General features: G+C 38.9%; 1 protein-coding gene across 4 annotated transcripts in view; it reads right to left on the bottom strand.

Moving 5' to 3' along the window:
• DENND1B (DENN domain containing 1B) overlaps window positions 1-14,650 on the bottom strand; it is a 390,124-nt gene that overhangs the window by 100,605 nt on the left and 274,869 nt on the right. For all 4 annotated transcript variants that reach the window (XM_027843462.1, XM_027843459.1, XM_027843461.1 and 1 more), the window contains one exon: window positions 7,357-7,458. In XM_027843462.1, the coding sequence (XP_027699263.1) occupies window positions 7,357-7,458 (102 nt within the window). The remainder of the gene's footprint in view (window positions 1-7,356; window positions 7,459-14,650) is intronic.

Raw genomic sequence — 14,650 nt, 5'->3', positions numbered from 1 at the left:
CTGAATTCATCCCAGATTCAGGTTGTATGGGTCTTTCTACAGCATGAAGGTTTAGGTAGAGAGTGATGAGTGAGAGTATAGGGGATTAGTGTTCTTGCCTGATAATTTATAAGGCTGTTAAATAGTTAGGCTTCCTGGCATCTTTGATTATGGAGACTGGAAATTGCTCTACTTCTGGCTCAAGTCTTGTTTTAGGTTATTTTCAAGTTAGTTAAGACTGGAGAAAATGTCTACACTTCCAGCTTATGGGTCACATGACTCCCCAATGATATCTTAATTTTTAAACTAAATGGTCTTTTCCAAATCCTGAATATTTTTGACCTTTCTGTAACCTTTGACACTGTTAACCAACTTCTCTCCTAGACTGACTATCTTCTCTGGGCCTGTGTGATGCTGCTTTTGTTGTTCCTTCTACCTGTCTGATACTTTCTTCTTCTTGGTCTCTTTTGATGAAACTTCATCTATTTCATGTCCAGTAACTCTGGGCATATCCCAAGGCTCTATCCTAGGCTATCTTATCTTTTCCTCTCTATACCTCCACTGTTTGGGGATATCCTTTACTCCTAAATGTTCAATTACTATCTCTCTTCAGTTAATTTCCAGGTCTATATACTGGTCTGTCTCCTAAGCTCCAGTTCTATATCATTATTAGATATTTTGAACTGAATATGCCACAGGCATCTCAAATTCAACACATCCAAACAAAACTCTTTATCTGCCTCTCCTTTCGGATTTCACTAATTCTCTGCAGGATGCCACCATCTTTCCAAATCACCCAAATACAACCTGGGTGTTAACCTCAACTCCTCACTTGCCAAATCTTGTTATTTCTATTTCCATAACATTTCTCATATACATTCCCTACTTTACTCACAAAAGCATACTCTAAAAAGCCCTTATCATGTTTTTCCTGGACTACAGCAAGAACCTTCTAAATCATCTCCCTGGCTCAATTCTGTTCTTACTACAGTTCATCCTCTGCACAGCTGCCAAAAGGATTGCCCTAAAGCATAGGACTGACTATAACACCCCCAATTCCAAAACGCATACTCGACAAACTTCCTAATTACTTCTTGGAAAAAAATATAAACTTCTTTAATTGGCACTGAAAGTTCTTCACAACCTAGCCTCTATCTATCTTTCTAATCTTCTTATGCTTTCCTCTTCCACATTTCAACAGTCCAACTACACTATCCTAGTTGCCATTCCTCAGACATGACATTCCATGCCTTTAATGCTTCCCCTCTTTACTTGAATCTCTTAGAATTCATGGCTTCCTTCAAGACTCAATTCAAATGCTACCTTCTAAAGACTGTTCCTATTCTTGCTACCCCTCACCCAGCTACTAGTGCCTTCTTCTCTAAGTACTTTGTATCTACCTATGTATCTTCTATATGCCTATTTATATACATGTCCTCTCTCTCTCTTATGAGAATGTAGGCGGCCTGAGGCAGAATTGTTTTCTTTTTTTTCCTCTTGTATCCCCCAAACTTGGCACAGAGCACAACACATATTAAATACTTATAAAGGCTTGCCAATTGACTGACTGGTAGAGAACTTTGTTGGGGCATTGAGATTTTAAGTGATATATTCAAAGAGATTGTTAAAAAGGAGCTCAGGTCTTTGTTACTTCAGAGTTGGCTCTCTCATCCATTTTACCCATGTCGCATCTTTTATATTTGGCTGTCGTTCAGTTACGTCTGACTCTTCATGAGCCGATTTTGGGGATTTTCTTGGGAAAGATATTGGAATTCCAGCTCATTTTACAGAGGAGGAAACTGAGGCAAATGGGGTTAAGCTAGTTGCCCAGAGGCCAGATTTGAACTCAAAAAGAAGAATCTTCGTGACTCCCGGTTCAATACTCTATCCACTGCTCCTTTTCTTTTTGGTACTTGAAGATAAATAGTAAATACTAAGAATACTTGTCTTTATGTAATTTGTCAGTCAATTAGTAAGCAGTATTAAGCACTTGCTAGGTAGCAAAGAGTCAGGTATGACTGAAAAATGACTCAACAACAAAAATGTGCCAGCCACTGTGCTAAGCACTGCAATCTAATGAGAAAAAGAAATTAAATTTGACATGGACATTCTGTACTTTTAAATCAACAAATATGCACAGCTATTATTCTTTTCTGTTATACTAACAGGGCAAAGTTCAGAAAAGGACAGCATCTTACAAAATGCATCATATTCCAGAATTTATGGATCTAAAGAACTATTCTTGGGATTCTATGTAAATCTATTATTACTATTATGAAAATAATCTATCTAAATAAACTACCATCCATCTAAATTGTGCTCATTTTCTTTCTCTGTTGATTTGCTTAATTATTAGTGAGTTTACCATATCCTCATGACATGAAACCCCTTCATAAAGTTTTTTTTACTTTTCAATAAAAAGTTTCAGTGATTTTTAAAAGTCAATAGTTAGAAGTGGGACTTGATTACATCAAAGATTTTATTTACAGAATTATAGAAATTTAGAACTGGAAAGAAGAATCATTTAGTACCCTTCACTCTGTTGAGTATATTCAATTTATCTATTATTTACTTATTGGGGTATAGGTGTGTTTAGGGAACACTAGCACCCCTGGTGTGAGGGCTGCTGAGCCCTTTTCAGGGTTGCTCTCCACTTTTGGTGTCTACCTGATCCACTAACTCTCACCTGTGGCTCCAAGAAGCTGTAGCATGTGCAGCGGCCACACTCTAGGAAACTGTTTTGGCAGATAGGCTAAACCAGGCTTAGGGTAACTGAGAGGTCTCAAACCCTTTGGTGAAGTAGGAAGGTATCTTCCCCAAGCATGTGAAGACTTCTCCTGGTAGAATGGGTGGATAAGAACAATTTGTTCCAAAAGCCATGAAGGCAGCTGAAGCAGACGAGTGGAGGACTTGAGCATTTGGTTAGACATCATAGACACAAAAATCATCTTCTATATCTCAAGCCATCACCAACTACCTTGACTTTGAACTGCCATTGAACTATAATGACTCTGGAAGAAAGAGTAAGACCAACAACTTCATATAACTTTACCTCATTTAAATCCAATTTGTGCATGAATCAAAGGACATCACCTATACCATTTTACCATTTTTACCTATCTCAAAAGTCCTGTGTGACAGGCAAGTGATGAAGTAGCTGTTGTGGATATACTGGTAGCTGTAGTCAAAACCCTGCACAAAGGCGGCCCAGGCCATAGGGTCATTTTCTCACTGGAAGCAGCACTGGGATTTAGCAGCCCCCTGGGTGTCTGAGCAGCCTTTTAAGGACCATACTGCTCACCTCCTAGTGTCAGGAAGGGGCTAGAAAAGGTGCCCTAAAAACTGTCTGCTTACCCAACCCAGGCTTGTTTACCATGGCAGACAGGGAGTCCTACATTCTGTGGTTGAAACAAAAAAAAAAAGCACAAAAATTTCTGCAAAGATGATTCCCCTTACCATCAGTACATGAAACGTATGCCACTTGCAGACAACATAAAATCCAGTAGACCTGAAAGATGGACAGTTCTTGCTTCAAGAGAATTCAGCAGATATTACATACAAATAGCAGCCCTGAGTGAAACAAGGCTGGCAAATAAAGGCCAGCTTACTAAGTAGGAGCAAAAACATGTTTTTCTAGTGTGGCTGCAGTGAAGGGGAGTGTCATAGAACTGGATTAGGTTTTGCAATCAAAACTACTCTAGTCAACAAGCTTATATGCCTACCAAAGAAGTGAAAGACAGCCTCATGATAATGTGATTGCCATTTGCAGGAAAGCACCATGCAACCATCATTAGTGCCTGTGCTCCCACCATGACAAACCCTGATAAGATCAAAGAAAAATTTTGTAAAGATCTGGAGATCCTCAAAATCAATATGCCAAAAGAGGTCAGACTCATGACTCTGAGTGACTTTAATGCAAGAGTGGGGACACACTACCAAACATGGCAGGGAGTTCTTGGGAGGAATGGAGTTCCTCCAGCAAGGGTCACTTACTACTGAAGCCTTGTGCTTTTCATGATGTTCTTATCACCAAACACTGTCTCTGTTTACCTAAATGCAATAAAACTTCGTGGATGCACCCTCATAACAAACATTGGCACTTAATATGCTATGTTATTGTAAGGAAAGGAGTCAGGATGTGAGAGTGACAAAGGTGATGTGTGGTACAGAGTGCTGGATTGATCACAGACTTATCCTCTCCAAGCTAAATATTCACATTCAACAAAAGCAGTGGCCCCAAGGCAGGATGACTAACAGAAGACTTAATGTCAACAGATTAGAGCACTTCTCTTAGTTGAATGACTTGTTGCTAACTTGGAAGAAAAGCTGAACCAACACATATTTGGCAACAGTGGAGCAGAAAAGGAGCGGGCAGCTTACAGAGATGGTATATAGCACTGCACTTACTCATCTAGGTCAGAACACTCTCAAACATCAAGACTGGTTTGACAAAAATGATGGGGAAATTCAGAAGATGCTAAATGAAAAGCAAGAATTCCACAGGTTTCACCACTGGGATAGCACACCCATCTCTAAGAAGGTAGCATTTAACTCCATCAAAAGTAAAGTACAAGTGAAGCTTAGAGAGATGCAGGATTCTAGGCACAGTAAGAAGGCAGATGAAATTTAGTTTTATGCAGATAGTAACAATCCAAAGTGCTTTTATGATGCCCTGAAGGCTATTTATGGGCCAAAGACCTCTAGTGCATCTCAACTACTCAGTGCTAATGGAGGCAGGTTGATTGGTGCTAAGGACATGATCCTGAAGAGATGGGCTGAACACTTCCATAGTGTTCTCAATAGACCATCAAAAGCAATGCTGAAGTCACTGACTGTTAACCCCAGGTTGAAGTCAATCCCTCTCTAGCCAAGTTTCCAATTGAAGAAAAGGTTCTGAATTCCATTAAGCTCCTCTCCTGTGGCAAAGCACCTGGTATTGATTCTATTCCAGTTGAGATTTAGATGTTTGGGGGGTCCATTGCTCATGGAATTTGCTAGGTTATATGGCAGGAGGAGATTATCCCCCAGGAGTTTAAGGTCTCCTTCATTGTTCATCTCTATAAAGGTAAAGGAAATAGATTGTCCTATGACAATCACAGGAGTGAAGTGGGGGAGGGAGATTTCTCTCTTAATCATTGCTGGCAAGATTCTTGCCAGGGTGTTCCTTAATAGGCTGATCCTTCAAATGGAAGATGGTCATCTACCTGAGAGCCAGTGTGGCTTCAGAAAGGGCCGAGGAATGGTCAATATGGTGTTTGTTCCTCAACAACTCCAGAAGAAATGCCAGGAGCAGAATAGAGAGGTCTGTACACAACGTTTGCTGATCTGGCCTTTGATAATGAATATGTCAAAATCTGGTTGCCTGGAGAAGTTCATCAGTATTGTATATCAATTTCATGATGGCATGCTTGCCCAGGTTCTGGATAACGGATGGTGCTCTTGAGCTTTCCCAGTCACCAATGGCTAAGGCTATGTGCTTGCTCCCATTTTTCAGCAGGATGTTTTCAGTAATGCTGTTAGATTCCTTCGGTGAGGATGAACATGACATCAAGGTCAGCTACTGCCCTGATGGTAAATTATTTAACTTGATAAGGCTACAAGCCAAAACTAAAGGGGAGGGAGAGTTGGTGCATGATTTTTTTGTTCACTGATGACTGTGCTCTCAATACACCCTCTGAAGCAGAGATGCAACAAAGCATGAATCCATTCTCTGCTGCTTGTGCTAATTTTGGCCTAACAATTAATACCAATTAACACCAAGAAAATACAGCTGCTCTACCAGCCAGCACCACATCATCCATACATGGAACCACCAGTTATAGCAAATGGATACTGTGGATTAAGTTCATTTACCTTGGTAGTATACTTTCCAGGGATGTACACATTGATAATGAGGTTAACACACGATTATCAGAGCTAGCTCAGTGTTTGTGAGGCTCCAAAGGAAAGTGTTGGAGAGAAGAGGTATTTAGACTGACTACCAAACTGAAGGTCTATAGAGCTATTGTGCTACCTCATTGTTATATGCCTGTGGAACCTGGACAGTACACTAGTGCCATGCCAGGAAACTGAATCACTTCCATTTGAATTGTCTTAGGAAGATTCTGAGGATCACCTGGCAGGATAAGGTACCAGACACTGAGGTCCTTTCTTGAACTAAACTGCCAAGCATTCAAACTCCACTGCAGAGAGGGCAACTCTGATGGGCTAGCCATATTGTTCAAATGCCAAATATACACTAGCGTAAAAGACTATTTTACAGAGTACTCACACAGAGCAAGCATTCACGGTCAGAAGTGATAAAAGGACACTCTCAAGGCCTCTCTGAAGAACTCTGGAATTGACTGTGTGACAAGGGAGACACTGGCATAGGATTGCCCAGCATGGCATACCCTCATCAAAGAAAGTGCTGTGCTCTATGAGCAAAGCAGAATTGAACTAGCCCAAAAGAAACACGGAATGCACAAATTTAGAGAATCCACCCCAAATGTTCACATGGACTATTTGTGCCTGACCTGTGGTAAAGCATTTCAAGCTTGTTTGGTCTGATCAGCCACAGTTGGGCACACTGCAACTTGACTCTAACAGTGATGTCATTTTGGTCCTCTTTGAGAACTAAGGAAAACAACTAACCATATAGCTCGTTTGTACATAGTTGTTAGCACATTGTATCCTCCCTTAGAATGTGAGCAACTTGAAAACAGTAACTACATTTTACCTTTCTTTGTATCCCCAGGGCTTAGCAAAGTGCCCGACACCGAGTAGGCACTAAATAAATGTTTACTGACTGAGTTTCTCTGTCATACTATCCTGACCCAATATAATTTAGATACAGTAAGGTATGTTGCCTTACACTGGGGGTAAATATATTGCCCTCAGCAGATCACAACAATTAAAAGTTAGTAAACATGAAGTTTTTCATAGCAGTAATTCTTAACATATAAAATTTGCAGAGGGTACTTGGAGAAGGAACATAGGGTGGTAGATTGATAGCTGACTAAAAAGACCTAGGTAAAAATCTCGCCTTAGACTCTGACCCAGGGCAAGTTAATTAACTTCTCAGTGCCCCCAGGTATGACAGCAGAACAATTGGTGGTGGTGGTGGTAGTGGTAGAGGAGGAGAAGAGTTTAGAGATTAGACCGTACATATTTCACAACTGGAGTGTACTTTTAAGTCCGTAAAAAAAAAATGGCTAGAGCATTATGAAACTGAGGGGGAGGGGGAACATCTCATCTGTCAATAAAAGAAATAGGTTTGTTATCCCTAGAAAAGATCCAAGCTTAGCAGGGTTTAAACATAGCTCCAAAATAATAAAGAAAAAGTGTCACAGTGATAACTGTACATCAGAGAAGTAAATTAAAGGTGTCCACACTTACCTGCTTGAAAAGTTGAAGGTTCACTGCAGTTTCCAAAAATTGCTTCATCAAGCTGGAACGATGCTTTACAAAACTATCCTCACAAAAAGTGATAGGCTCTCCCTAAATTTAGATAGAGATTTGTAAAGGCATCAGCAAATAATCATGAAATTATGGAGTACTCAATGTATATAAATATCTATATCTATAGCCATACACATATATACATACTTATATGTATACATACACACACACACACACAAACACACACAAACTTGGGTTCTTTGGGATATATGGGCCTCCCTTCATGGAGCTTATAGGACAATGAGAGTGACATATTGTTCAGATCTTATAACAGAAAAGATTGTCATTAGTTAAGAAATATGGTTCTTCCCAACAGTCTCTGCTAAGTACAATATACTTTTAATTAAACATAGACAAGTTAGGACACCTGATAAGTAAATAGTGATGCTTAATTGCAGTTTCCCTCACAATGAAATGGAACCAGGCCTAAGTAAGGGAAGCACTCAATCCTTGATACTCCCGAATCACAAAATTAATAAAGGCTTCACAGGCCTATTGGTTAGATTCAAAAAATGCATATCATAGCTAATACAGATATATGTTTTGTATGATTTCACAAGTATAATTGTTGTCATTTTGCTTGCCTCCTCAGTAGGTAGGAGAGGAGTAGGAGGGAGGGTGAAAATTTGGAATCAAATTTAAAAAAAGAATGTTCAAAATTAATTAAAAATATGCATATTAGCAAATATACAACAGATAACAATTTCATTATAATATTTACATTTTTTCACTGACTATAAAATTCTGATTATTTAGTATTCTAATAATTTGTATAATGTGCTTATCATAAACTTAATTTTTTTATGAATTGGCTCTTCACTTGAAAGTTTATCTCTTCTTCATGATTACAAATCCAATTCTAAGCAGATATTTGTTTCCTACATCTGCCTTCACATTTTACTCCATTAATCTACTAATTATTCTTTTTTTTACATTTGCTTTACAGTAGAACTAGTAGTCTACTAAATTAGCATAGCTTCAGTGGCAAATACAAACTGTGCAAATTTTATCTGGGTCTATCATTGCTTACCATTCATGTACTTCAAAACTCATCACACAATTCTGACACTGGCAGATCCCTCACTATCTGTAGACTTCTTCCCTAAGTAGGCCCTTGACCATCCAACACTTATAAAGAGAGATAGTAGATTTAAAATAATACTGCAGAAAAGTAAAACAATAATTAATGAGTTGCACTGACAATCTACATTTCAGTGTAAATAGGAAAATGCAAATCTATTCAATCAGAATTATATTTAGAAAAATTTTAAAAGTACTATTTAAGGAGCTGTGGAATATACAAAGACTAAATTCAAACTCCTGACCTAAGGGTCAGGAGGTTACTTGGAAGGAGAGTGAGTTTGATTCAAAGTAAGATACGTATGAAGAAATAGTGGAAAACCAGGCTGATTAGTCCCAAGACATGGAGGCCTTGATTATTATTTGGTACTTATAAAAATACCTTAGAGTAATACTGGGCCCTCACTCTTGCTAGACAATTCTTCTATGCTTGCCTTATCAACTCACTATTTCACTCTCTACATCAGCTCTTCTAAACCTTTTCAACCTTTCTCAAACCTCCCCCCCTTCCCTTACCCTCTAAACTGAGAATCTTCCCTCATATTTTACAGAAAAAAATTAAGGCCACTGTCAGTGACTTTCCTCTTTTCTCCTCTTCCTTATCTCCTATTGTTCAGATTCCTTCCACCACTATCTCCTCCTTCACTCCTGTCTCACATGATGACTGTAAGGTACTCCTTCCCAAGACTAATCCCTCTACCTGCTTAAGCAATCCCATTCTATCCCTGTCTCCTCCAACAGACTGCCCCATCTATAATCCTTACTTTATCACTTATTTGCAATCTCTTCTTGTCTACTGGCTCATTCCTTACTGACTACAAACATGACCATGTCTCCATCATCCTCAAAAAACCCTCACTTAATTCTTACATCCCCACTATCACCCAATATCTCTTCTACCTTTTGAAGCTAAACTTTAAAAGGCCATCTACAATAAATGACACTTTAACTTTCTTTCCTTCACTCTCTTCATTCTCTCCTGGGCACTATTTCACTTGGTGATTTCATTGACTCCCATGGATTTAATTCTTATCTCTACACTGATGATTCTCAAATCTACATATCCTGCCTCAACCTATCCGTGAACCTACAATCTTACATCTCCCAACTATTTTTCAGATATCTAAAAATGGATGTACAATACATATCTTAAATTAAACATATCCAAAACCCCCAAAGCACCACCCCTTCCTACTTTCCCTATTACTGCGCAGGGCAACACCATCCTCTCAGTCCCTCAGGTTCACAAGTCATTCTTTACTCCTCACTCTCTCTCATTCCAATCCTTTACTAAGACTTGTGAGTTTCACCTTTGCAACATCTCTCATATACATCCCCTTCTCTCCTGTGACACTGACAACACTGGTACAGGCCCTCATCACCTCATACCTGGGTTATTGAAATAGCCTGCTGGTCAGTCTTCCTGCTTTAAGTCTCTCCCCATCCTCCATTCAGTCACTAAAGTGATTTTCCTAAAGAGTAGGTCCAATCACGTCACCTCTCACCTCCACCCCGACTCTGATTCAATAAATTCCAGTGGCTCCCTGTCCCCTCCAGGATCCAATACGAAGTTCTCTGTTTGGACTTTAAAGCCCAACTTAACCTAGACCCCCTTCTTCTTTTCCAGTCTTATCACACTTGACTCTTTGCCACATACTTTTAAATCTAGTGATATTGACTTCTTGACTGTTACATTAACTAGACACACTCCATCTCTTGGCTCCAGGTACTTTCTCTGGCTGTTCCCTACGCCTGGACTGTTCTCCCTTCTCATCTCCACTTATTAGCTTCCTTTAAAGTGGTTACCTTTAAGTTCCAACTAAAATCCCATTTCCTATAAGAAGTCTTTACCACCCCCTCTTAATTCTAGTGCCTTCTCTCTTTTAATTATTTCCTATTTATCTTGCATTTAATTTACACATATTTGTTTGCTTGTTGTCTCCCCCATTAGACTGTGATCTCCTTGAGGGCGAGGACTGTCTTTTGCCTCTTTTTGTATCCCAACATTTCATATAGTGCTTGGCACATAATAGGCACTTAATAAATGTTTACTGATTGACCCCTTTAGGAGTCTACTGCAATTGATTTGCTGAGATAATTCTCATTAGGTTGTACTCCAAATTTCTCCACCATGTCCCAGAAAACTTCATCCTGGAAGATTACCTCAGCATAGGAATTCACACCTCCCAAGTATCCTCAGCCCCTCTGCCCCCCCCCCCCCCATTGGATGGCTGCTCTTGGAATCTCCTTGTAATGAGGGTGCCCAGATCAGCTATTTCTTCATTTCTCACCAGGTTGCAATCTATACTCCTCTTGCTTCCTGTACTGGATACCTTCTACCACCACCCCCAACCCCACTTTTCACCTTTCTTTCATGTGCTGTCTTTCCCCATTAGAATCTGTGTTCCTTGAGGGCAAGTACTACTGCTCTTTTTGTTTGTATTTGTATTCCCCACTCTTAGCACAGCACATGACACATAGTAAGTTCTTAATAAATGATTGTGAACAGAACAACTTAATAAGGGTCTGAACACAAGGAAAGGATTTACATAAGATATTTTGGAGGTAGAACTGATAGGATGGACTGTTAGGGACAGCAGGAGTTAAAAGAGAATTCAAAAGGTTTCTGGCATGGTTGATAAGAAGAAAGACTTCAGAAAAGCATAATTAAAAAATTAGTTTGGGTGCAGTGGTGATGACCTTGTTCTGAATTGTTGAATTTGTGATGATGTTGGGATAGCTGGGCAGAGATGTCTACCATTCTGTTAGAAAATATGGAAGTGGAGCTTGGGAAAAAAGTCAGTACCAGAGAAAATTATAATAGACATTCCAAAGGCATTTTAAATTTGTAAAGTGCCATACTTTATCTCATTTGATGCCCACAACAACTCTATGAGGAAGGTTTTGTCATCATCTCAATTTTTACAAATGAGGGAACTGAAGTTCAGAGAAGTTAAGTGTCCACTGTCACAAAGCCAACGTTAGGTAAATGATTTGAACCCAGGTCTTCCTGATCACAAGTATAGTACTGTAATCACTATGAAATGCTGATCTGGGAGATCACTGTGTGGAAGTCATTGTTGTTGCCTCAGGTAGATGAGATTGTTAAGGAAGGAAGAAAAGGGAGAAAAAATGAGATCCACTATCTAAAGGAATACCAACATTTAAGAAACTACAACTGTGTGTGTGTGTATGTGTGTGGGCAGCTAGGTGGCTTAGTGGACAGAGCACTTGCCCTGGAGTCAACAGGACCTGAGTTCAAAGCTGACTTCAGCCACATATTAGCTATGTGACCCTGGGCAAGTCACCCAACTCTGATTGCCCCCTGAGCCCTCCCCCCTACCCCCCCAAAAAGAAACTACAAGTGAAGGTAGCAAAGGAAGCAAAGAAGAAACATAGAGGTAAGAGAACCAGGACAGTGCAATGCCATGAAACTGAAGGGATGAGCATTTCAAGACTGTGGTGTTCAGTGTCCAATCCCACCAGAAGCTAAGAACTGAGAAAATGCTATTGGCAAATTAGTAGGTCATTGGTAGCCTACACTGTGTCTACTGGCATGCCCTAAACAACTCCCAGAGGAGGCCTTATGCCTGTCTGTCCACATGGCCTAAAAGTTTCATGCCTTACTTTTTTCTATTGCTTTAAATCCTGGGTTACTATTACAAACTGACTCCTTTATTTCTGCTCACATACTGCTAAACAGGGTTGAAAGAAGTGGTATAACAGAGCTGACTGGGTCCACTACAAATTTAGGTTATCTAATTTCAACTGGACCCTCGCTACTACAAGACAATTCTATCCCCCTAATCAGTTCTATATCCCACAGACCACAACAGAACTTCCAAACTTTCACTTACACTTATTTGTAGTTGTTTTGTTGGTTAGTTGTTTTTCAGTTATGTCTGACTCTTCGTGACCCCATTTGGGGTTTTCTTGACAAAGATACTGGGATGGTTTGCCATTTCCTTCTCCAGATCATTTTACAGGTGAGGAAACTGAGGCAAACAGGGTTAATTGACTTGCCCAGGGTAACACAGCTAGTAAGCATCTGAGGCCAGATCTGAACTCAGAAAAAAGGGTCTTTCTGACTCTAGGTATGGCACTCTATTCACTGTGCACTTAGATGCCCTATTTATTTGTATTTATTCTTCTAAAATTTTTCTGTATATATGTACTTATTGTTCCTCCATTAGAAAATAGCTCCTTAAGAAAAGAGATTGTTTCATTTTTATTTGTTATTTGTATATATGACAGGTATAATAGTGCTTCGAACTATAGATTCATAATAAATGCTTACTGATTAATCCATTCCTCAAACCTCAGAAAGTAATCCTTCCCCTATCCTCTTAGCTAAGGACCTAATTTCATACTTTCATGAATAAAGTCATTTGCTGAGAGTTACCTCCCAGTTCATGACTAGTGATGTTTTTACTAGATAGTATTCTGCCATCCTAACTTTCTTTTGGTCTCCATGCAGTTTGTTTTTATAGCATTCTGAAGAGTTATTATAGAGATGGGAAAAACTTATTATTTAAAAAAATGATATTCACCCTACCACAAATATATTTCTCAGATGTCAGTTTATTAAGTTAGAATAGGTCAAAAGACAAAGCCTGGAAGAAATTAGATTTAACAGAAAAGAAATTAGACTAGCAGTAAAAATTACATTAAAAATGAAAAATAATACAACTAGTTTATTTTTATGGTCTTTCTAGATACATTATTAAAATGTTAAGTGTAACAGAAACTGTTCAAAATCTGACAGACTGTCTAAAAAGTTTCTGAAACTGACAGATATTTTAAAAAACATCACTGTCTGATTTCCACATGGGGTGGCAGGGGTGGGGAAGGAGAGGGTGGGATTCAGGGGTCCTCACCCCTGAGATAATCTCACCCCCTGTAACTCTAAATTTTCTGATCCTATGATCCAATCAATAGGACTAAAAGTTACTATAATTATGTATATTATATTCATATGAGTATATACATACACAAAATCTATCACAGCCACTGTTCCACAATCTGTAACTATTGAACTCCTTTTCCTTCCTAAACACCTACCCCTTACTATTCTATAAGTGGATAAGATTTTTGTTGGTTAAATCACTAAGAAAAAATATGTGAAGATACTAATATTTTCAGGAAAGACAAGAAAATACTGATATAATTATTAGAGTCTTTTATTACCTAGTATGCTCTATGTTTTTATAATATGGTAACCCTTTCTTACATGAACAATTTTATTAATGAAAGGGACAGAAAAAAGACAGGTGTGAGAAAGACACTGAGAAGGGAACCCAGAGAGAAAAGACAGAGTAAATAAAAATGACTGAGTAAAAATGACAGTTTCTAATTTGCTGACTGTTATGAGGCCTTTGAGTTTTAAAAATACTAATACCTAGAATTAGTGATTATGGACAAATGTTTTTGGCCTAGCTGTGATTTGGCTGATGGAAATATGAATTCTGCTTTCTCATGAGATAGAGATGAATATTTCACACAAGAGATTGTACTTTGTATAAGCAGAATTGGTCAGGATCATATCTTTAAATGGGTCAGAAAATACCTCAGAGCTGGGTCTGAGAATTCTCAGAAGTGGAACCAGCAGAGCCCTTAGCTCAAATCTGAGAAAAGACCTCAAAGGTAAGGTGAAACATAGCTGGTGTCCCTTCCAAAATGGTGGTCACGGAGAGGTAATCACAAACAGGAAAGGCGAGCTCGAGGGCAGAGGTTTCCTGAGGAGGCAATGCAGCAAAAGAGAAGGTGAAGTCTGGAGAGAGTAGAGGCAAGAGTAAGGTATTTAAAAACTGATAGGAATTCTTTCTATTGAATGCCTTTGGTAAGTCTTTCAGCAGGATTTTGAAATGACTTTTCAAATACCATCATTATACAGTGCAGTGGAAAGAGTTACAGAACAGGAAAAATCAGAGTTATTATAAGACCCTAATTCTTTTACTCTCACATTTACTTCTAACGATCTGTGTGAACCAGGTCAAGTTTTTGGAACTCTTTGGTTCTGTTTCGATGTGCCTGAAATAAATATGGTTGTAGATAACCTTAAATTCTTTCTCGGGTTAAAAAAAAAAAAATACAGTTACAATAGTGGCACGTATGTGGTTTGTTTATTTAAAGGCTGGCCTATTCAAAATAA

The sequence above is a fragment of the Vombatus ursinus genome, unplaced genomic scaffold, assembly GCF_900497805.2.
Source record: "Vombatus ursinus unplaced genomic scaffold, bare-nosed wombat genome assembly UNPS02014909.1, whole genome shotgun sequence".
Taxonomy (NCBI): Eukaryota; Metazoa; Chordata; class Mammalia; order Diprotodontia; family Vombatidae; genus Vombatus; species Vombatus ursinus.
This window is presented reverse-complemented; position numbering and strand designations above follow the sequence as displayed.